This window comes from Tachypleus tridentatus, chromosome 9 (assembly GCF_004210375.1).
Source record: "Tachypleus tridentatus isolate NWPU-2018 chromosome 9, ASM421037v1, whole genome shotgun sequence".
Lineage (NCBI taxonomy): Eukaryota > Metazoa > Arthropoda > Merostomata > Xiphosura > Limulidae > Tachypleus > Tachypleus tridentatus.
In genome coordinates this window covers 15,556,298-15,582,561 of record NC_134833.1, presented here as the reverse complement: position 1 = coordinate 15,582,561, position 26,264 = coordinate 15,556,298, and the positions used below count along the sequence as shown (strand labels likewise).

Here is a 26,264-nt window from a genome sequence, read left to right as displayed (position 1 = left end):
TTACTATTCTAAGCACTCACTAAGCGTCTACTAGAGCTCGACTTCAAGAAAGTTATTACGCTATACATGGCGAGAGGTAACGTTAGAGTAATTCGATTTTTAGGCTTAAAATGGTCGTAATTATTTCATCGCGAATTAGTGTTGAACGTTTATAATAGCCGTTGGTGCTTCGTATGTCGCGTTAAACACAAATATTTACGTCTTTTGATTTTGTATATTACCTCATGTTATCCAAAAGTTTACCAAACTCGTGTCGATAGACTTTACAATGGAATAGCAGAAAATTAATTTCGGCTGTTTTAATAAGCATTTAAGAAGCACGTGGTTCTTTTTTCTCTAGACTGATAAGTTTTAGAGCCAACTCGTGAAGCTACTATTATAGGTTTGGTTTGAATTTCGCGCAAAGCTACACGAGGGCTATCTGCGTCAGCCGCCCCTAATTTAGCAATGTAAGACTGAAAGGAAGGCAGCTTGTCATCACCATCCACTGATATCTCTTTTACCAACAAATAGTGGGATTGACCGAAGAATATAAAGACCCCCACGGCTGAAAGGGCGAACATATTTGGTAGGAGAAGGATTCTTAAATACAGATAAACTTTAGAATCATCCTGTGTACACCCGTTTTCATGCGATATGTATAATTAATGATTTTATTTCTCTCTTTATACAGAAAAAATATGATTTGTTGATTTAAAGTTTAATTTTTCAACAACTATTGTTTGTTTTTATGATTTTTTGACTGAATTCACATAAAGCTACTATTACGCCATCTTGTATGATTAAATAGTTTATATTATTAAGGTTCGAGAAAAGTTGAAAGTTTCATAATATACCATGTCATCTACAAAACGTTTATCGTTGGCTCTCACATTCGAATTATTTTCCAAGCACTTCCAGTTAATTAATTTAACATTTTCTTTGGATGAGAAATCTTATTTCCATAATGTATATATCAAAAGGTACTAAGAACAAGAGAACCCACGAGGCGGTAAATAAATAATCATAATAAAAACATACAATTTAGAATTTTGTCATGTCAGTTTAACTCCAACTGGAGAAACGGGGAAGTTGTTGAACAAAACTATAATAACCATCATTCGTCTTCCATTTCCAAACCAGAATACAATAATAAAATTCAAAATCATTTCTTTGCTTTGCATATATAAACTAACTATTTTACATAATGAACTATGTACACAAGAACATTACTGTTTCCACAAGACCTGTAGGCATCACATGTATCCGGAATCTTCATTTGGTACAACTGCAAAAATGACACACTGTTGACACAACCAGATCGGAAATCCCGAATGTTCAGGTGTAAATAACTCTAAGTTAGTCTGTCGGCCAAATGAAAGGTAACCACTGTGGCTACTCTTAACCAAACTGCAGGATTGTTTGTGTGGTGAATTTCGAAGGCTATCTCCGCCAGCCATTCCCTAATCTAGATACGATAACAATAGAAACAGCTAGTGAACACTTCCCAACGCCAAATTTTGGGGTATTCTCTAGCAACGAATAGTGGGAAAGATCGCAACGTTATGTTACCACACGACTGAAAAGGCACGTTTAGTGGTGGGACTTGTACCTGCGAAAGTCACAGTTGTAACGTATTCATAGCTGAAAGTGCTGTGTTCAGTACAAGTTTCGGTACGAATCTCGGATCTTCCAATTAGCAGCTCAGCTGATTGTCCACTAAGCTGTACAAGGATACACCTAGTAGGATTTGGGTAAACATTATTAAAGTTCTAAAACACGAAATACTCAGTGATGCATTGTTTGTCAGTATGAAATATGGCTATCATTCAGATAAAAGCCATAATTCATTCCCCATATTATTCCTAAAGATAAATGTTAGAGTCCGGTCTGATAACCCAAAAGATGTAAAATATGTCACGAATATTTCAGCAAATGACAGCGTGTTAAGTTCAATTTAAAATAAAAAAAATATTTACTGTAACCTTTTATATATGCCATTCTGGGGATGGTCCAGTGGTTAAGTTGTTACGATGGTTCTGAAGTTGGGACACAATATCACTGAACACGTCATGTACTTTTAGTTTTAAGCAAGCATATTATATAAAAGAATCAGCCAATTCTATTATTTCACTCAAACAGCCAGGTCATGTCCTAAAGAGAGCAGAATGTCTAGAATGTCTGCCTTCCTTCTATTTGGTAATTCAAAATTAAGTAAGGTTATACGTAAATCCTATGGGAATCTGACTGGACCATCCACCCCACGTGTCTCACGATGCATGAAACACAAAGGTGAACATGACTCACTGTCAGAAGAAAAGCGACATCAAGAAATGAAGTGACCAGTGAAGCAGACAAGAGCCTCCTCACGACTAGAAACTGAATGTTGCGCCCAAGGTGGGTCATTGTAAAGCTAGAAGACGACCTTCGTACAGCAACTCTTTACTGTCCAAAAGCAGAGACCAAACACTTGTTCAAGAAACAGTCGTCCCTGAGTCACCTTGTGACTCCTGATTCCATTCATGTCCTCACAGGATTCATTAGCTGTAAAATAAGACGACACTAGAGACATCTCTGAGCAGGACGAAACAACTTTCTCTTCTTGTTCTCTACGGTTTGGCGAAGAAAGATGTAAACCACTTTCTGAAGCATTTAAATGAGGTAACATCAATGCTTAGGACATCTTTCCATTGCCTGTTCTCAAGACGACACGATTTAAGCACTGATGGAACCTCTTTGAAATGCTACAGGAAGTGGTCAGGTCATAAAGTTTAGTTAAGCCAAATGTTGGTCGGTTAAGACAAGTGTCTGGCTTGATTGAACATTTGAGCAGTGAATCAGGTTATAGAGTCAAACATTTGGTTTGTTCGACCACTATCTATCCATATGTATGTCTAACATTTAGTAATTTGTTACACGTTCAAATCAAGGTGTTTACGTGTAATCTAGGCGTTTACGCTGATTAAAAGGTTATTCAACTTTATTAAAGAAACAATTTCAGCTACAAATAATCTGCATTTAATATTTTATAATATAAAACGAATCATTAAACTGTGTGTACGCTTGATATCCATCTGTGTTTATGACAAGCTATCACACGGATTGCTAGAGATAACGACCTAAAGTCCAACTCTAGAAATATACATGGCCTACTTAATCGAAGTCTCAAAAAATGGTATATTTTAGAGAAAACTGAGAAAGTCAACATTAAGTTATTAAAGTAGTTCTCACAAAAGTTCCAGAATATTAAACACGTAAAGGTGTAAGGACACGTTGGCAAACCTAACGGTATTGGTACTAAACACAGGAATTAGTAACAATAAACAAACCAAAAGCTTTTATATGCGCGAGATTTCATTACTTAAAAAGTATTTCAAAACGAACGGCCATTTAATATTAGTTTCTTTGTCTCATCAATCTGTGGTGAGAGACTCCACGTTCCACGTGATTCGCTTCTCGACTCTACACTTTTATCCAGGCTATCCTAATGGAGCAACTACGAATCATCTTCCAGCTTCGCCAAAGAGAGTATCAAATACAAGAGGCTTACACTCCAGGTTGCGTAGGTTGAGGAGAACACACGTGAAGGAGACATGGAAACATGGCAGGGTTATCAAACGGATTGTCTGGCCTCCAGGCCCTGAAATAATGATAAGAGTCGATAGCTTTAAACGCTAGAGGTATTGACGAGAAAAATGACGCAGTAAACACCTTTTATTTCTATTTTAAATGAGACACACACACATAAAAAAATGTAGACATGAAAAATTCGTTTATGATAAATAAACCGGTGATATTACTGAAGGAAAATTATCTTTTCTGTGGATTTTGAAACATTTCTGAATTTATATACAATAATATTATATATACAGAAACAAAACAACATGCGATACAGAAACGGCAGTAAAAGTAAAACGACGCACGTTGAACAACAAAAGTGAAAATGGAAGGGTAATATATCGTATGATACTCATTACAAAAACAGTTTGAAATGGCTAAACAGAAGTTATATATTAATATTACCACACCTTCTCTTGTTTCCAAGTTACTTAACATCTGGTCTGCGAATAAGGGAGATACGTTTTGTGGATTAATTTCCAAACAAAGGTTTATATTTTTTTATTTTATTTTAACTTCTGAGTATATTTGAAATTTTTTTACAAATTCCGGAATCTGATACACACCCCAATACGGCCGAACTCGCCCTGGTTTCTAGACTAAGAGGGAATAAAACACAGCATTGGTCGCACGTGTAACGCAATACAAGATCTGGCTTCTCAGCTCTATAAAGCCGTTTTCTTCGCGGTTTTCGCGAGACGATAAAGGAAAACTCAAGAATGCTAACTTTCTGTTGCAAGCACTTTCTCACTTCTACTATTTGGTATAAAAAGAAAACAGTTCCGCCTGACTCCCTAAACTATGCATTTTAATGGCTAAATAATATGGAGAGTTCTTTTCGGGATTAAATTGTGTGGTGTTTGAGACACACCAATCCCTTCAATGGAGTAACTTTTTGGATGGATGGAGATTCTATGGTATTTATCGCAAACGGCAACACTGTACTGAAACCCTAACAATCGCCCCCTGCTAGTACAACGGTATGTCTTCAGATTTACAACGCTAAAATCAGGGGTTCGATTCCCCTCGGTCGGCCATTGCGGCTTTGCTATAAGAACACACACACACCCACACTACTTCATAAAGCTGTCGTGCTACAATAGAAAGTTTCACAGCACCATCTATATTTCACAACTAATATGTATTTATGCCCCCCCCTCGCTAGTACAGCGGTATGTCTACGGATTTACAACGCTAAAATCAGGGGTTCGATTCCACTAGGTGGGCTCGGCAGATAGCCCAAGGTGGCTTTGCTATAAGAAAACACACCCTAACAATCCTCCGAATTGTGTCTCATCAACTCTCACACTGGGTGTTAAAGGGATATACATCATAACGTAACTTGATTACGAGTCTTTCGGTTATTTCATTGAAATATTTTTGCAGAATGGTTTACATACATAACTGTGAAATCTATAGATGCTGGCAACATATTTCAGTGAACACACGACAGAATCGATTTGAATTGTTTGTTTGTTTCGAATTTTCGCGCAAATCTGCACGAGGATGTTTATGTGTTAGTCGTCCCTAACTTTGCAGTATAAGACTAGAGGGAAGGCAGCTGGTCATCACCACCCACCGTCAACTCTTGGGCTTCTCTTTTACGAACGAATAGTATGGACTGATCTTAACATTATAACGCCCTCACGGCTGAAAGGACGAACATGTCTGGTGGGACGGGGATTCGAACTTGGGACCCTTAGATTAAGAGTCGGGCACTCCAACCACCCCAGATTAAATGAAATAACAAATACTAAGAACATCCACCATCGTTTCTAATTTTGAAAAACAGATCAGAGGGAAGTATCCAGCAAGTAGCACCCTACTGTCCACCATCCACGCTAAGAGATTGACTGTCACCGTTATAACGGACCCGATTCCTTCTTAGAGTGATATAATGCAACTCTTACTTCTAAGATCTTTCACTGAAAGCGTGCTAATTAAAAAATATACACAACATCGCCATCATGCTTACATATAAAGGATCCCATCCTAGTTTGGGTCAAAACAAAACATAAGCTAAGTGGCCACAAATTTATTATTTTTAAACGGCTAAAGATGAGGCGTTTTGATTCAACCATCTCTATTTTATTTATTCTACGTTTAACGAAGCATATTTTTTACCCAAACACGAGCTATTACTAAACACGCTTCTAAGTTTAGGCACCCAACGCATTATGATTATCACAACCTAAATTTAAGTTGTTTTAATTTAATGTATTTATAGCGGCGCTCTGTGATAGGGTTTATGACGTATAAGAGAAGCAATTTTATGCAGATTAACTTATTCGAAAGAAATGACAGAACACATTTCTATTAACTTCACGCCTCGATACACTTCGGTAAAAATTTTTTACAAACTTTCGCCAACGTAATTTAGTAGATCAATGCATATAAATTATATCATTGGGGAAGCGCCTCCCTCAACTACATACTAACGATTCTTCGTATTAACTTCAGGATGGCCAAGCGTGTTAAGGCGTTGAACTCGTAATTTGAGGGTCGCGGGTTCGAATCCCCGTCGCACCAAATATGCTCGCCCTTTCAGCCGTGGGAACGTTATAATGTTACGGTCAATCCCACTATTCGTTGGTAAAAGTGTAGCCCAAGAGTTGGCGGTGGGTGGTGATGACTAGCTGCCTTCCTTCTAGTCTTATACTGTTAAATTAGGGACAGCTAGCGCAGATAGTCCTCTCCTCGAGTAGCTTTGTGCGAAATTCAAAACAAAGAAACAAACAAACGAAAAAAAACTCCAGGAAAATATAGCAGCGCCATCTAGGTTCAATATAAGAGATTAAAAAAATAATTGTTTTAATTTTAATTAGCCAGTATCTTATTATTTGGATGTGTTCTCATCGTTGTGAAAATGGTCTTGTATTGTATCTGAAAAAAAAAAAGAGCAAAAGTACCCGTCCCCAGTGACGGGAATAAGTTTCAATAAATCTTTTAATTCAAATCATCTCATGGACCTTTAAAAAGGTAATTGTGTTTTACTCTACATCTCCCACCGTGAAAAGCAGCTTTCAAGCATTCCAGTCATGCTGAGGACCACTCAACAATAACGTAAGATAAACTACATTTTTTATTAGTAAAGTCACATTTTGAAATATTAATGATCGTGTGATTAATTCATAATAATTTAATGTAGAATTTCCTTCCTGTAAAATGCGATTTAACACCAACATTAATAATGCCTGTTCTACCGTCATTTCAGAAGCGAATGTTGAGTTTTGTCTGCGTGCACAGCTTTTCAAACTAGAGGCAGACGAACGCTTGGACAAACACTACGATTTGCATTATACACAAATAAACTTCACTTTTGTACCTAAGTGTTTTAAGGCACTGTTTTATAACTATTACTAAATTCTGGTAGAGATCCGTAAAACATTTGCGTTAAACTTAGCTACTGTTCAATAAAGTTACTTTTTAAATACAATATTTCTAGAATACTAAAGAATTATAATCGTAGAGACTGAAATCTTTAAGTCCACTTGTCTTTGTTAGGCCTAACATTAGTTAAGCCTTTATTAATTACGACCTATTTTCAATAAAATGAAATAAACTCACAGTAATCTACCTACACTTTAAAGCTTTAGTTAGGGTTAGACTATATCATGCTTAATACTTTTAAAAATTTTGATAAGCTTTCAATACACTGTTGTACAAAAGTACATTTACACCCGTTGAAATGAAGTGCACAAGCATGTTGAGACGAGTAAGCATTTTCAGGACAGACAAAAATTGTGCATTATTATAATAGAAGATTAATTTCAGATCAGAGCAATCTACATATTTAGATCGAAAGCAAAAATTAACCCCACCATCAGTACAGCTAATTAAATATACACTCGTAATGTTTCTACTAGTAAATACAAGAATGCATTATTTCATCAGTTAGGTACACTCGCATTTAGCGAGGTTTTCGACCGTAAACCCAATAATGTCTCACAACATTCGGCCGGCTTAGGATATTTATATTAAATCTACAATGCAAAATAACGAATATTAAAAGGGATATAATGATAGGAAATAAAAATGGCACTGGATTTGCAGAAAGATTAAAGCAAAACCAGAAAAATAAATTATATCTTCTTCGCAACAAATTTTAAACAATTGCCTGGAAATTCGTCCACGAGCTCTAGTTTAAAAAAAAAAAAGTAATCAGGACAATTAACTACCAAACAGAGCAAGCTACCCATTTAGATCATAATTACTAACAAACCTGGTAACAAGTAATACTTACTAGGTGTGCTGTTCGTAAGTTCTTACGTATAACTATTACAATACGTTGTTGCATCAATTAGGAATACTTTCGCAATTGGTTACGGTTTAGATCGTAATATCTCCGCATTGAGAGTGTTTGTTTTAGGGCAAAGCTACTTTGAGCTATCTACTGTGTCCATCACGGAGAGTCGAATCTTGGATTTCAGCGCTGTTAAGTCAGTAGACTTATTTCTGTCTCACGGGGACATCTTTGTTGGGTCAGAGGCAAGTTGACTGAGTCACATCGTTACAGTTCGGAGTTCAATCCCTCCCGCTGGAAAAAAGCACAGGTAGCCCACTGTGTAAACTTTGGGCAAAAAACAAACAAACACAAAACGGCTCCGGACAGCTTGGAAGATTTAGGCTAGTCCTAAAGCCATATACGAGCAATGAAAGATAATCACCTTATTATAAATACAATAAGAAAAAATCAAACATAATAAGAGAGAATGTATTAAATATTCAAACCAATACTTTTAATGAAAGTCACGCTAAATAAAGAACGCGCTCTGTTTCTTGGTTGTTCAACATCAAGCTGTACAATGGGTTATATGTAGCCCGTCCATCGCTGGTATGGAAATCCACTTTTTAGCATTAAGTTATTGAGATTCGTTTGATAAATTCATACTTCTGAAACCATATTCTCAGCAGCTGCGTAGTGGCTAATAGAATGCCTCCCAGTTTGTTTGTTTTCTTTTTGCTTTCAAGAACAAAATTTTAGCTTATAGATCCGTCATCTTTTGACGAATTTAGATCCAATTATAGTTATGGATTCATGTATTTAACCACACCCAAGCTATCACAGATTAATTTACTCAATTCCTGCTTAAAAATAGTTTAAATTTGAGGGTAGTCTGATAGATATCCTAATGAATAAAAAAAAAACTGAATTGGTTACACGAGCGCGTCACGCCTGATACTGATGGCGCACAGAAATACAGCTGATAAAAAGTTTTAAAAAAATCCCATAAATTAATCTACTCTAATCCTGCCAAAAATATTTCACAGCCGCAGCTATTGAAAATTCCCTCTTCTTTAAACTTGCATGCACTCTCGCAACTTGATAATACCGAAGACAGAAAATTAAGACTTGTAAATATATACAAATTATATGCGATTTACATTCATCACAGGTCAAAAGTGAAAACGATTTTTTGACAAGCATCCATCCTTCCCTTCGTCGAATATAATGAAACTCGTCTCTATAAATGGTAGTATATTTCATTTTCGTCAGCCACTCACACTTCAGGGCTTGTAATGTTGAACCTTAAATTTGACACTCGTGTAGCGCAGATAATCAAACGTGAAACTTAGTTCTCTCTCCTACAAGTTAAAGATTAAATAACCCAAACCTTTCCATGGGATGACATGTCAATTTCCACATTTTTCAATTTTTTAAAAGATCACTCTTTCTTTCTGTCATATTTTATAACAATGTGTTTGTGTGTGTTTTTCTTATAGCAAAGCCACATCGGGCTATCTGCTCAGCCCACCGAGGGGAATCGAACCCCTGATTTTAGCGTTATAAATCCGGAGACATACCGCTGTACTAGCGAGGGGCGTTTTATAACAAAAAGAATAACTTTTGGACAGTATACGTTTCTTGATTTGCGTGTTTCAAACGCAAACATTTAACTTGGTTGAAAAAATATTGTGTAAAAAAAAATGCGTAACAGAAAATATGAGCAGCGGACTTCTTTTGAATTTCGTACAAGGCTACACGAGAGCTAGCTGCGTTAGCCGTCCTTAGTTTAGTAGTGTAAGAATAGAGGAAAGACAGCTAGTCATCACCACCCACCGCCAACTCTTGGGCTTCACTTTTACTAACGAATAGTGGAATTGATCGTCACATTATAACGCCAGTCCAGTGTCCTTCCCAATGCTCCTTATTTCGATTTATAAACAATAATCTTGCTATGTAAAAATGTTTTCTACCGAAATTCTTAATAATATAAACCGACTAAAAAGGTTTATTGTTGTTGTTTTGAATTAAGCACAAAGCTACACAAATGGGCTATCTGTGCTCTGCCCAACACGGGTATTGAAACCCGGTTTTTGGCGTTATAAGGCCGCAGACATACCGCTGAGCCACTGGGGGGCCCGACTAAAAAATATTTAAATGTCTACAACATGAATAGTAACTCAAGCCTTCTTTTCACCTTTAACAACTATTATTTATATATTTCAAAATAAGTCAGTGAAACACGTTACATCTTATTAGGATTATAACAGTCAGATAAAAATAAAATACCAGCCTCCAAGTGCCTTGTTGCTTTGAGCAAGCAGAAGCGCCACCTGTTGTAATTAAAACAAACTTTGAAAGTGATACACAAGTTCTGTACTTCCTTAATACACTTTCCTTCATAACGACACATCAACATCGTTTCCTGCGTACTGGTCACTACACGGTCCTATTATGCAAGTTATGGTCGGTTTTAAGGACAATAAGCGTACAGTTCTGGATATGACCAATAATGTGTAATGAAACAGCCTTTACAAAATGTCGGGTCGAATTTACGTAAAAATTAATTTATATAAAGAACAAGAATCTAAGAGAATGGTTTATAAAAATTACAGAATAACTTTTGTTTGCCAAAATGGCGGCTTCTTCTATCATATTTTTTACGAATGAAATATTTACGTTTTTTTTAATAGACGTATCGTCTCACACTTGCTGAACTGTTTTAAAATCTAATAAAGTCCCGACAAGGCCAGATGGTTAGGGCCTCAACTCGGAATCTGAGGGTCGTGGGTTCGAATCACCATCAAACCAAACATGCTCGCCCTTTCAGCCGTGGGGGCGTTATAATGTGACGGTCAATCCCACTATTCGTCAATTAAAAAAAATAGTAGTCCAAGAGTTGGCGGTGGGTTGTGATGACTTGCTGCCTTTTCTGTAGTCTTCCACTGCCAAATTAGGGACGGCTAGCGCAGAGAGCCCTCGTATAGCTTTGCGTTCATTTCGAAAATAAACAAACAAAAAGATTAAATTCTTCATAACGTATAATCGATCAACGATTTATAATTTTTTGTTTATTATATATCATTCCGCACAGCTAGCAAGCACAAATACAACATCGTGTGTGATTTGTATACATACGAGTACAAAACAAAATCCCTTTTACTTTTGTATGAAATAGACGTGTTTGTACCCTTAAACTAAAGACATTATTCTTATTTCGTAGCTAAATAATTTTACATGAATACCAGTAAGCGAACAGTAAATGTTGTTTTTTTCCCTAAATACCGATCTTATTGCGTGCAAATCAATCAATGTCTCGGGGAACAAGACACAAGCCAATTGTATACAACAGGTCAGTCCGTCATTTCATGGCGGGAAAACTACGCAATAACAAAGGTAACTTCGTTTGGTGAAAAAAGAATTATATACACACACATTGTTATCTGAGTGAAACAAAATTAACACTTACTTTGTTTTAACAGTTTGCTCAAAATAGACAGTTTAAAATATTGGTAATTTATGAAAATCAACACGATTTTCGGGGTCCGAATTTGCAACCCCCAGATTGCCAGTCGAACACCGTAACCACCTGGCCATGGCATTTGACTGCTACTCTTATAGCGCATGAGCGACCTCAAAAAGTATGAAGCACATTTTTGACTAACCAGAGACAGTTGACTGTCACTCTTATAACGCATCTACCGGCCCAAATTGTGAAGCGCGTTTATCGGGCAACAGGTCGCGAACCGCGAACTCTCGGATTTACATAAAATAAGAAAATGAGGTGTTCAGTAATCGCCCTTCTCTTAAAATATGAACACCCTTAAGAACTTATTACTGTTAAAAATAAGCGGTTTATTTATTATAGTCACTGTTCTATCCCAACTTCAAAGGGCGTAAAACTCATCCATAAAAAAAAAAAAAAAATTACTCCATAATAGATTATTTAATTCACATCTTAAAATAATTCAGGATAACAACGAAACTGTGATCTTGCACTCCGCACGTTATGCGAAGTTTAATTGTTGTGACGTGTACTCGCGTCAGTAAAAATTGTAATTGTGACGTCTGCTTACGTCAGTGCAGATTAATTCACGTGACATATATATCAAGTCCATGCTACCCAGCTTTCTAATTACTTTTTTCTTTCAAACTATGAACCTCACAATATTAGTTTCGGGCCCCCAATAATATATGTACCCCTTTTTTTTTTTCTTAAAAAATCCCCATGCGTCTACCAAGACAAAAGTGATGGGTTAAGGCTAGAGATTAGCTTTGGGTCAACTCAAAATGGCCTCTCATACAAATAGTAATCTCATTACTTACTAATTACAAGTATTTTCAATAGCATAAAAAATTCAGTCTAACTAATATTGTTAATATATTGTGTAGAATGTGATGTATTTGACTGTATTTACTAAGGAAGTTGATAAAAAGTCAAAGCTACGTCAAGGTGTTGATTGCTGAGTCAAAATGTTTTTTCTTAAAGTTGTCTTTTCAAAATTAGGGTGCGTCTAATTTCATGTGTTTTTCTGTCTATTCTTAAGACCGTTGGTATTAATGTTTGTAGTTTAGCACAAAGCTACACAGTGGGCTATCTGTGATGTGCCCACGACGGTTTCTAGAATTATAAACCCGCCGACTTGCCGCTGTGTTACTGGAAAGCACCGAGCGTCATAAAAGGAGAAAAATATAGGTTTCAACATAATAAAATAACAGTATAAAAATCTGAAGGTTAAACAATCTAAGAAATCATCTTTGGTTATTAGAATTCTGTAAGTGCATGATGATTAAGTTACACTTTTCGTAGATACAGTGATAAAATCCTTGCACGCGGGACTTTCGAAAAAGTCCACTGTTTTATCAAAACATCTCCGATTATATATTACGTTTACTCTCCTGAAAAATTAGCAATTAATACTAAACATTTAATACTTACACGCGTACAATCTTACAACGTAAACCGATGTAACAAACTCGATTTTTATTAAAGTAGAAGTTAATAGAATAATCTTTTAAATTTTTTCATTCAAGAGAAAACTGAATTTACCGTGTTTTAATTATTAGACGACCCTTGCAAGAACAGTTCGAATACCCACTGACCATGTGACAAGACTCGACCAATGTGCTTTGCGAGGAAACGCTACAAGTACAAATACACCAGATAGGTAGATTAAAAGCGTTGAAGTGTATTCGAAAGGCGGGAAACGTTGCGAATTCGCGTGATTTTGAAATAACAAGGATCGCATGTTGTAGCGAAACGAATATCCTATTGACAACATTTGATGTAATGTAACTTACTATGTATTTAAGTATTTAATATAATTGGTAAATAGTACATATGGAATGATTCACTGCTTACGTATTGAATTATTTATCATAGTTGAGAAATTAATATAAAAACAATCCTTCAAGCTGAATGTTTGTTGTAAGTGTGTAAACAACTTATGTTTGTCAAAATTAAGACAAATTGTCAAAACGATATTTTCGATACATTCAGTCACTGGGTCTGTTGATGTACGTTATCTGTACAGTCTGTATGCCTTCCTAAACGGAAATTCTACAGTACACAGACTGCGCGTTATTACCCAATAACGTATGGCACCATCAGGCTTCTTGTAAAACTCATTACGGTTGAAATCGCGTGGAACAGCGAGAAACGCTTCACCTAGTTTCGAAGTGATGGTTGAATGTGGGTGTGAAAGCATGTAGGTGGAATATTCTACCGTGTCTGCGTTCTGTTAAGGATGAAGTATTGAAGAGGGTGTGCGAGTATGTCAGTGAAAGATACTGACCTGTAAGATATTCACCTTACAAATCTTGCATGAACACGGAACAGTGTCGAATTTTTGGCCAGCAAATTAATGTAGTTTCAACAGGAATTTCTTTTGTCACGTTCAATTCATGCCCAATTTGAAAGGTCCACAAAGGGACCAGATATTAATTTTTTGCAACAGTTTTGAGACCATCTTAATATGTTTTTTCGAAACGCTGAACCAAAGCTTTCAAACGTTAACCAATGTGTCAGTCTTCAGAAACAGCGATGAAAACAGAGCTGATGGACAAGTTTTAGTATCAATTATCAACACAAAGGGAGACAGAATGATTACAACAGTTTCTTACCTTGAAATATCTTTGTCCCGAACTCTTTCTGATTACCAGCAAATACGACATGTGGACAATCTTCAAAGATAAACGGATCGGCATCGTAAAAAGGATAACAATCTGTAAAAAAATAAATTTAAATACACTTTAATAGTTCGTGAACACTCACGTATTGTTTAATGGTTATTTTAAAGTCAATAAAAACGGTAACTCTATTCGTGTATTTCGTTATACACAAGTGTCCTTACAAAAAATGGTCAGAAGCAGCATAGCCATACGAATCAGTAGGCCGTTAAATCAAGTTTAAACTACAATTGAAAACAGATCGGTACGATATTAATACAAAAAGATAATTCAACCATAAGGTGGGCAAGTACACCTCATACAAAACGTTTGTTTTAAGCGTGGTGTTTTCCCAACTCCAGAACATATTTTAGCCTAAGCCTCTCCCAATCAACATAACTACTAATGTAAACACACTTTGTACCAACTCAAAGCCACACAACAGGCTATCTGCGGTCTGTCCACCGTGAGGAATCTAGCTCCTTACACACTGTCACTTGTCAGTATTGAACGAAAACTGATAATAAATTAGCTCTAAACATATTCACTGAATTACACGATAAAAGAGGAATACAAATGTGACAAAGAAACAAAACATTAGTATTAAATATTATCATTTGTAGCCCTCTCTTCATCAGTATATTGTTAGGGAAATCATGTATTAGTCACATCTGTAATACAAATGCTTAACCATGTATAGTACAGCGGTATGTCTGAGGACTCACAACGCTAGAAACCGGGTTTTGATACCTGTAGTGGGCAGAGCACAGATAGTTTATTACGTAGCTTGATGCTTAACTACAAACAAACTATTCATTCAACCTGTACAATACTTATTGTTATATAGGTATAGTGAATCACCGGGTTTAATTATAGAACGCTCCGATTTATTGTATGAAATACATACATGGGAGCTCAAATAACACATCTTAGCAATTTATCATACTGAAACAATAGAAAAGGTAGCCAATCACAGAAAGCTGTTGCTAACTGAATCGAAGTCGTTTCCAAGCATCATAACGAGATCGTAAAACTATTTGAAATTAATAATAGAATTGTTTGGGCATGTGAACACGACAGACTATCATCTACAACACAAGACAGAAGCTACTACCTGTTAATTATTATTCTCGACAATTATAGAGTGCCTGCTCCGAGAAGGGATTAACGTCCGCAGCCGCAACCGGACACCATATCGGTTCACAAATGATTAAAAACAGGCTCTGTATGCCACACACCTAATTTGAGATTTTCGCTTCCAGAAAAACACAAACCGTTTTGCCTTTATTGCACCAGCTTTCGTTTGTTTGTTATCAACACAAAGCTGCGCAAATAAGCTAACAGGGCCGCGAGTTACCAATAAATAACCAGAGAGTCATTTGGAAAGAGGGCATTGGACAGAAGTACCGGTGAGCGTACCAATCTTTACCATGCAGAGTGAGGTTATGAACACCACATTCTGAAAACCTCAAACCTTTCTGTGAGAACTATGCTAATGCAATCGTCCTTGGCTTCATCTAAATGCAGAATAACATCCGTCTTTCTCCTCAAAGTAAACCGGTTGGCACATCCCTTTCAATCCAGAATGGAATGACTCCTGACACTAAAGATGCAACTGTGGACAACTCTTTAAATACGGTGGTCAAGGATACTTTAGGAAGCTGTCTCTCTTGTCCGTATGAAATTCAAATATGAACGGGTTGGTGCTTGGATAAATAACTCAAAATTTTGACTTTAAAGCATAACCTATTATAACAGCATTCATATATACAGTTTTGTACAATTTATAAGAACTCGGTATGAATATACTTTAAACATGATATACAATATTCTGTGGCAGTATTGCACTCTCTCTTGGTATCCGATTTTAACAATCAGGTCTTCAGCAGTGTTTCACGTGATTAATTAACAGACGGTTATTAGCCACAGAAGTAAACGCCTAACGAGCCAAAGTTGAAAGGTCACGAGTCAAATTAGGAAGTTAGTGTACCTGAAAAAAAAACACACTAAAAAACGGGTATTCGTAATAGCTTTATTGGAGTAACATTTTGAGCTGAGTTCATGTATTAATGAAATAGTGGGAACTATTTTTTTTTTACTGCATGCCAGCGCACTCTTCGAGATATACATGACCTTTTTATGTTCTTCCCCTTACTGTGTGTTGTGTTATAGAAAATATAATAGATTTTTCCGTGTAAGGACGTTGACCCATCTCTGAATGTAGTTAACTTACGTCAAATGCTTAATAACAGCAACACTGGGTGAAGTAGGGGCTGTGAAATCCCACTAACATGCCTTTTGTTCTCAACTATGATCCCATAAAGTTTGGTTGAGATTGGCCCAATGATCTCGGAATAGTTAGATAACGAATAAACAGACGACCATAGATATTTGCGCATTACATATCTCTACAGATACGATTACAAACGTGTACCGCGTATACAGCCTGTTATTAATATTCCTGGTGACGAACATTCACACTGATATGGAATGTTATGAAACATGTGTAGTAAATTCTCCTATTTTACCAAATGTTTATGTACATAGAATGAATAACTAATAAGTTAGCATGCCTCATTTCATACACGAAATAATTTCTAATTATATTCCTATCAATACACAGAATAGCTAAAATGAATAAATATATAATAGCCACAATTTGCTTAACTGTTCATTTTCTGACATAGTTAAACTATTCCTCGAGAGTTAATTTATGTCGGAAAACAATGGCTTTAAGGATACAAGCCCGACTTCCTTTAGTTTCATATCATGCCTTTAACCCTGAAAGATGCTCTATAAATCCCTATCCCAAAAGCTGCTTTTTTTTTTTTTTTTTTAAAGGAAATGTATAGTTACATTGACGGAAATGTTTTTCATGCTCACGGGTTTAATCTATAGTCCTAAGAAGCTCATGAAAAACGAAAGCGTTCTCTACCGACCAAACTTCGGAAATTAAAAATAAAAAAACAATCTCTTGGGTAACTGTGAATAGACCATAATCACAAACATTAAGCTTGGAAAGTAACTAACACACAGACAGAGCCACATACTCATTAATTAGACTTATAATACGTATACCAGAACATCCAACACACCATAAAAACACAGAATTTCACAGGCCACGATATTCTAGTAATAATGTGAACTGCATAAAGTTAAAATTATGAGTATAACTGAAAAATAAAAAAATCTATAAACATGGTTTAGTTTTGAATGCCGCGCAAAGCTACACGAGGGCTATCTGCGCTAACCGTCCCTAATTTAGCAGTGTAAGACAAGAGCAAAGACAGCTAGTCATTACCACCCACCTCCAACTCTTGGGCTACTCTTTTACCAACGAATAGTGGGATTGATTGTCCTATTATAACGCCCTCACGGCTGAAAGAGCGAGCATGTTTAGTAAAACACGGATTCGAACCCATGATCCTCAGATTGCGATTTGAGCGCCCTACCACCTGGCCATGCCTTCCCCCAAATATGGGGCCCCGACATGGCCAGACCGTTAAGGAACTCGACTCGTAATCTGAGAGTCGTGGGTTCAAATCTCCATCACACCAAACATACTCGTCCTTTCAGCCATGGGTGCGTTATAATGTACAGTCAATCCCATTATTCGTTGGTAAAAGAGTAGCCCAAAAGTTGGAGGTGGGTGGTGATGACTAGCTGTCTTCCTTCTTGTCTTACACTGCTAAATTAAGGGCGGCTAGCACAGATAGCCCTCGTGTAGCTATGTGCGAAATTCAAAACAAAACAAACCAAACCCAAACATGGAATTAACATGCTAGTTTATGACGTATAAACGACATAAACAGTGACGTTCCCAGAAATGCACTGCAAGATAACAACCGCTAAACATAATGATGGATTAATATTTTATAATTACACGTGACACTATAATCAATAACAGGAACAAATTAAATATGCGATGGGCTTAATCACTATTATCGAAAAATAAGATTACAAAGTTCATTAGGTCACACACCCTACCTGGTCTAAAACGTTACAGTTCCAAGAGATATTTTGTAGTTACAAATCGCTCTGTTTAACCCTAATATTATTACTTTGTTCAAAAAATGTCTTGCAGCAGTATTAATATATGTATGTATCCTGGTTACTTACACGATACTTGTTTAGAAACCCATATGCACCAACTGGTGCACTGTGAAATTAATTAATTAATTAATTATACCAGTATCTATAATATATCACACGACTTTTTCTACATTTGCCTGTACACACCAATTAACCACATGCTGAATTTACTCAAAGCACACGTTCGTTAATGTATTCTGTAACCCTAACGTCACAAACTATGCACGCTGTGTGTGTGTGCGTGATGGACATGACACGGTAGACATGTTGACTGCAATACTGGCAAATGCGACATGTGATGCCACTTTCACTTGATCCAAAATAGTTTTGTTAGCCAAGTCTCTTGGTGATTGACAACAACTATATAATGACATATTTGTTGGTTGGCAACAGTCTCTATATCACACATATATTGTTTGTTTGTTTTCTTATAGCAAAGCCACATTGGGCTATCTGATGAGCCCACCGAGGGGAATCGAACCCCTGATTTTAGCGTTGAAAATCCGGAGACATACCGCTGTACTAGCGGGGGCGTACCACTATTGTGAAAAATGGTGTTTTTAATTCAACCGAGACCAATAATATCGTATGTTCATGTGTGACAAAGAATATACACGTGTACACGTTACGGTCCCTTTTAACGTGTTTGTTCTTTAAAATAGTTCAAATGGACCTGCACCTTTACGGCATTTGTTTAAACTATCTCGAACTTTTTAACATTCTTTTCTACTGTCTGCGTAGAAATAAGTTTGTTATAACTTAACACAAATAACAAAAAATGCCGCACTAATTGAGAAGATCCTAGGGTATAAGCTATAGTGTGGGATTATAAAATGTACCCTGGTTTTGGAGGTGACTGAAAAAGTAGGACCCATACTGCGGTGGGGAGACACCGTCTATCAGTCTTTACCTCTATTCGAAATTTGGCTTGTTTAGAGCATGACAGTCACAACAGACTTAATAAATGGGTGGTGGTTGGGAGCTATATTAATTTATTTAGATAACTGGAGGAGACGCTTCATACTAGTATAATTCATCTACAGTGCTATTAATTAGTGACATTCTACCATATTGGGGTTTGGAATGCTAACTTCAAGGAGGTAAGAATTCAACTTACTTACTTCCAAATGGTAGTACCTTATTTTCTTATTATTATTTCATTTTTTCTTACTCTGGAGAGCGGTCACCTTTCCACAACTGTCTGCAGGCAGTGAAGGGTAATATAGATGTGGGACATTGTGGGCTTGAGCACCTACATCTCGCGCTCGTAATTTCTAAATCTATTGCTACTCTTTTATTTCTTGTGTCAGACTGTTAAAGGGAGGTTAAGACTGATAGACAGTGTATCCCCACCGCATTGTGGGTTCTACTTCCGCAGTCATCTCCAAAACATAAAGTGCATTTCATAATTCCACATTATAGTTTCGACTTGTTTTCTTAAGTTGTAACAAACACACACATACACCCTTCTCAATTTACTGTATCTTTAATACTTAAAGTATCATGTGTTTGGTAATATTTTTCTAATTTCGCGCAAAGTTACACAAGGGTTATCTGCGCTAGCCGTCCCTAATTTGGCAGTGTAACACTAGAGGAGAGAGACAGCTAGTCATCACCACCCATCGCCATCTCTTGGACTATTCTTTTAACAATTAATAGTGGAACTGACCGCAACATTATAACGCCCTCACGGCTGAAAGAGCATGTTTGGTGCGACGGGGATTCGAACCCACAATCCTAGGATTACGAGTCGAATGCCTTAACCACCTGGCCATGCCGGGCCCAAGTATCATGTGGTCGAACCATTCCTTACAGACATAGTTTAATAATCTTCGAGAACAGGTTTTCCGAGATTTAGTTTTAAACTAATCAGTAACAAATATCTCGACGAAACCCGACAGTACACGTATATAACCGCTCATTGATGCTTTTAACCATTTGCCTTCCATCTTGCGGCAAATAGATCCGAGAATTGTATGAATAGGAGGCTAACGATTGCGTGTTAAGGCAACATGTGTCTACATGGTGTTCGGTAAGTCACTGTGCACTTACATATTTATTAACAGACAAAACTGCACAGTGGCTTTCCGAACACCCTGTAGTTATCTATTACCTTTGTTTGCAGAAAACTGTACTGTCTGTGCTCTGCGCACCACGAGTATCGAAACCCGGATTCTAGCATTGTAAGTTCGCAGAGATGTCACTGTGCCACTAGGGGCCATTGCGTTTTTAGTTTTAGTACGTTTCTTTGATTTTTAACTCGTGTGTGTTATTAAATCTTCAGAGACGAATTAAAACGCCACAAAGTGAACTAAATTTGTTTTTGTTCTCAATTGCATGAAGATTCACTGAAAATGGTAATTGAAACGCTCGGTGTTATAACGAAACCGGAAAGTAAAAACCTCAATATTTTATTACAGAGGAGAAAAAAATGTAAACAGGAAAATAATACGAATATGTGGTTTGGAAGATCGTGTTACTTAATTAATAATAGGATATAGGATTTTTTTTTTTATAAATAAGACAATCCACATATAACCGTAAGTTCCAGTGATCTTCAGTATACACATGAACAACTAACTGAGACTGACTTTCGAGAGCTGCGATTTTCTTATCTACACAATAGCATCTTCATCGAGACACTGGACTTCCTCGTGCATGCGAGTTACAAAGCAGCCATTAGTGAGTCGCAACACTTACTACATTCAACTTTATTGGAGAGGCTTTTCAGACTTAGTGCAACAACGACAGTGCTCTTATCTTGTCGAGGGTCTCAAACAAGAAAGAACACAAAGTCGGAAAAACACGCTAAATTAGGTTTGTAGTAGGTATGTAAACTCAGTGCTTCACTAAAACGTTTTGGAGGATTACTAACAAATAAATAAAAATCAGGCAATAATGTTCTTTATTTTTAAATAATACAACCCGTAGAAATACTTTACAAACTAGTAAAAATATATTCAATTGTAAATATATAAAATAAAAAACATTTTCATTTTCTCATGCTCTAACCTAGGACCTTCCGATTTCTTTTTTTAGGTATGTTTATTTGACCATTTCTATTTTATTTTCCCAAAAAATAGCGAATTCGAAGTATCTTGCATTTTGTGTTTATGGTACAACAGGTATGTCTGTCTGTTGCCAAGATGGAAGGCAACCAGTGTGTGTTTTCATTTAGCAAAGCCACAAAGGCTATCTGCTCAGCCCACCGAGGGGAATCGAACCCCTGATTTTAGCGTTGTAAATCCGGAGACATACCGCTGTACTGGCGGGGGGCGAAGGCAACCAGTATGCAGTACTTTAGCATCCACGTTATGTGATTGACGTTCATGTTTATAACATACTCACACCTTAAAGATCCACAAAATATTTTTGGGTATCGCAAGAATTCAAACCCAACTCACCAGCATCGAAAAAAATCTATCACAGAGCCAACTTGTGCCCCACAGATATAATGAACTTTGTTGGGCAAATGTTCACTCACGAATTTCAATCTCTATATAAATTCACAGCGAAGGAAATTTCATTCACATGACGACAAATACGACTACTTGTTCTAATAAAAGCTGTTTACTAAAATGAGAAGACAATAGAACTTGCTATACCATCTCACTAAAATAACCTGAAAAACTGTTATACAAGAGCCTTAATACGGTTTTCCAGCAGAGATGACATACTTGTGTATACTTCACACTTCACTTTAAGCCTAAATTGGATAACAGATAAATGGACCACTTGTGCAGCTTCAAAGATGTTTATCCACAACATAAATAAATCTATTTCATTTCGCGCAAAGCTACACGAGGATTATTTACGCTATCCGCCCTTAATCTAGCTGTGTAGACTGAAAGTCATAGATGTCAAAAGATTTTATAATGCCTGAGAACTTGATCCACAAGCGCCCTCTAATAAACGAAAGCATTAAATTAAATAACGGCATTTCACCAATTACTTGCGAAAAACTAAAAAGGTCCGATGAAAGTGAATAAGCAATTTTTTTTTTGTTTAAAAAGTTTGATTTTCTATTTATTACCACTACATACCTCTACAGTCATTAGCAAGTCTCTATAGCTACAAGTTTCACGAATCAATAGAACTTGTTTTGGTTTTTTTCCGTAGCAACGCAGTTAGTTAACAGCCTAAAGACTTGAAAAGTACGCAATTTTTCGCTCACTTGTTTGTTTTTGAATTTGTGCAAAGCTACACGAGTGCTATCTGCGTGCACTAGCCGTCCCTAATTTAGCAGTGTAAGACTAAAGGGAAGGCATCTAATCATTACCACCCATCGCCAACTTTTGGGCTACTCTTCTACCAACGAATAGTGGGATTGACCGTCACTTATAACGCCCCACGGCCGAAAGAGCGAGCATGTTTGGTGGGACGGGCTGGAATTTCATCAAATTAATCGTAAACACTTATTTCAATACTCAATTTCGCGTTTCTCTTAAGTGTGAATGAATGGAAAATAATGCGAGCCAAGTGAACCATTCTATTCGAGATTGGAGAGGTGGCACTTCCCGACATTTGTTTTCCCACAGTTAAGCTGGTGAATAGCTATTAAAGTATATGCACAAACAATAAATCCGTTTCTGTCTGAGCCACCAGTTAAGCTGGTGAATAGCTATTAAAGTAAGTATCGCACAAACAATAAATCCGTTTCTGTCTGAGCCACGTTTTCTGCGTACACTTGAAAATCCAAGAATTTCGTGCAGTTTCTCAGGGTGGATTAACTATATTTAGGGTAACGAACTGAACCTGGCTTTAAGTCTAGCTCTTCCATTTGATTATAAATCAACTCCATTTGATGAAACATTGGAAGCCGCCATTACTATCGCCTGTAGCGTCATTACGTTTGAAGTTGTCTGGAAAGTTAAATAAACTGGCCGACCATTTCAGTATCCTAGGAAACATAAACTGGAAACAACAAAACAAAACAAGTGTAATACGTTTTCTAATCTCTAGGACAAAAATAAAAAAAAGCAGAAACAAAAAACATGACAGTTATTTACAGTGTCTAGAATATATTCTACAGATATTATAGCCAGATAAAACTTCCAAACTCTCAAGTTGCTACAGCATTCACACTAAAAATCTAATTGTTTCGTATGAAAATACTATTTATAGCTATTATGTGCGAATATGGTTTGGTTTGAAATTCGAGCAGAGCTACTTTTTTACCAACGAATAGTAGTATTGACCGTAACATTATAAACACCCCCAAGGCTGAAAGGGTGGGCGTGTTTGGTATGTCGGGTACTCAAACCCGCGACCCTCAGATTACGATTCGAGCGCATTAACTATCTGATCATACTGGGGTAGTAAAATGCAAGTAACAAACTACTTTTATTTTTGCCCGGCATGGCCAGGTGGGTTAAGGCGTTCGACTCGTAATCTGAGGGTCGCGGGTTCTAATCCCGGTCGCACCAAAGATGCTCCCCTTTAGCTGTATGGGTGTTATAAACCTACGGTCAATCCTGATATTCGTTGGTAAGTGAGTAGCTCAGGAGTTGGCGGTGGGTGGTGATGACTAGCTGCCGTCCCTCTAGTCTTACACTGCTAAATTAGGGACGGCTAGCGTCGATTGCCCTGTTGTTGTTCTGAATTTGGCGCAAAGCTAACAAACATTTTACTACCAGAATTACACAAAAATCATGGAGACCGAAAGCTTCCAGAAAATAAACCACGACATCAAAACTTACGAAATTCTATCGAGATGCAACAAACGGATGTAAAGCGGGGGATATTTTTAACTGTATCGATTTCTCGCATTGAAAAAAAAAACACCAGTATTTTAATGAGTAACCAACATCACCAAGTAAGTCATGAAACAGTAGAAACTTGGTAAACTTGGATAAGACAGAAACCTAAATCACACGTTTCTCTTCACGGTGGAATTTCTCGGCTCAGCTTTAATTTTTCTTTGAATTATTCATTCCAACACACAATTGATCTGACGATTTTTTTCCCTTCTTCTGCAGAAATTAAATTTATTATATATAAAAAAAGATTCAAACATGTAAGAAATATTGTCTTTTCCTAATGGTAACAACCGTAGGGAGTTGCTAATTCGCACTTAAATTGATTAATATTTGAACTGCGACAAAGCAGCTCAACTTAATTGATTCTCTAATTAATGTTTTATTTTATTTAGAACAACACAAAATAGATTTTTCCGTGTCCTTACTATTTTTGAACCATTGCAATGAAGTTACAATTCAACGACGATTTAAGTTAATAAAACACACGATCGTTAACCTTGAAGATTGACAGTTATTTATTTTGAATTTCGCGCAAAGCTACACGAGGACTATCTGCGCTAGCCGTCTGTAATTTAGCAGTGTAAGATTAGAGGGAAGGCAGCTAGTCATCACCACCCACCGCCGACTCTTGGGCTACTCTTTTACCAACGAATAGTGGGATTGACCGTCACATTATAACGCCCCAACGACTGGGAGGGCGAGCATGTTCGGTGCGATCGGGATTCGAACCCGCGATCCTCGGATTACGAATCGAACGCCTTAATCCACCTGGCCATGCCGGGCCTGACAGAAGGGTGAGTGATAAAAAAGCATTTGAACCGTCTTGCGGTTTTTCTTTTGTTTTTCACCACTGTAGTACTGTCCTCCATCTGTCGGAGAAATAATCATATTTCAAAATTACTCAGGCGAACAGGCAAATTCAGTTATATGTTTGAATATTCTCTGGTAACCCTAAATAAAAATACACTTCAGCCCCCAGCGTGCATAGTTATTCAATGTAAAATTAAGAAAACTCACTTATACCGTAAAATAAAAATCAGTGATGTTATAACAACTTTATACGCTGAAAATAGCAGTTGGTTAGTGACTGGTTCAACTTGTACCAATTAAACGCTACAACGTAAAAGTTCTTTAGAAGTTACCCACATTAACTTGTACATTTTCATTTATTGTTTGAACACAATTTTCACACTCAATGTTTACACTTTGACTGTTTGTTATTACAAGTTATGATATGATATTTGCGGATCGAGGGTTTGAAACAATCATACTGCTTTAAGTATCCTTATATCTTATTGTAATTTCAATTCATTCTTTACTATTACTGGCTTGAGTTTCATTAATTCGTTCAGTGTTGATAATGTCTTACAAGTACAGAAAAGACGTTTGTTGTTAAGCCTATTCTCTGACCTTCAGTATTTCATCAGAGAAGTGTATTTCGTTTTTATATGCCTGTGATCTATATATGTAAACTTCGATTATATTTTGTTTGCTTTATAATAAGACTTAGATGCACAAATGATCATCTGAAACTGTATATTGTCTAAGTAGGGTAAACTAACACGACACCCAATCTGTGTAATAACGTATGAAACGAAAACCAACAATCAACTGAAACTGTACGTTGTCTCCAACGTAATAACGTAAAACAAAACTACACATTATCTACGTAATAATGTATCGATAAAAGAAAACAACTCAAATAAACCTGCACGTTACCAATGTAATAACGTATGATAAAATTAAAACTATTAATTATCTTTAACAAAGAGATAAATGAAAGCTGGACTTAAGTAAAAAATAAAACTATAATTTATCTATAAAAGTCAGTTTAAACCGTACGTTGACTTTTGGATGACAGTAAGATTAATAGTAACTTTGATAAAGCCGCTCTTTTTTCAGTGGACCAATACTAGTTTCCAGTAGAACAATGTGTGAGGGCCCCGACATGGCCAGGTGGGTTAAGACGTTCGACTCGTAATCTGAGGGTCGCGGGTTCGAATCCCCGTCGCACCAAACATGCTCGCCATTTCAGCCGTGGTAGCGTTATAATGTGGCGGTCAATCTCACTATTCGTTGGAAAAGAGTAGCCCAAGAGTTGGCGGTGGGTGGTGACGACAAGCTGCCTTCCCTCTAGTCTTGCACTGCTAAATTAGGGATGGCTAGGGCAGATAGCCCTTGAATATCTTTGCGCAAAATTCAAAAACAAACAAACAACGTTTAACAGCAGTTTGGCTACACTTCATCTACTGATGACACCGTTTTCTCAATAACAATTCATCAAGCCAAGGGTTATATAACCTACAAATAACAATACAAGACTCCACCCAACGTTCTAGAGAAAATTGGTTACCATTGTTGTTAAGACTATGTTCTCCAATAAGAACAGGTGGGTTACATACAAATAACAATACAAGACTCCA

General features: G+C 36.8%; 1 protein-coding gene across 1 annotated transcript in view; it reads right to left on the bottom strand.

Moving 5' to 3' along the window:
• Positions 1-2,941: 2,941 nt before the first annotated feature.
• LOC143224776 (DNA polymerase delta subunit 2-like) overlaps positions 2,942-26,264 on the bottom strand; it is a 51,260-nt gene continuing 27,937 nt past the window's right edge. Inside the window, exons 9-10 of the mRNA XM_076453062.1 lie at positions 13,946-14,047; positions 2,942-3,619 (exon numbers count right to left, since the gene is read on the bottom strand). Coding sequence (XP_076309177.1) covers positions 3,483-3,619; positions 13,946-14,047 — 239 coding nt within the window. The 3' untranslated portion in view covers positions 2,942-3,482. The remainder of the gene's footprint in view (positions 3,620-13,945; positions 14,048-26,264) is intronic.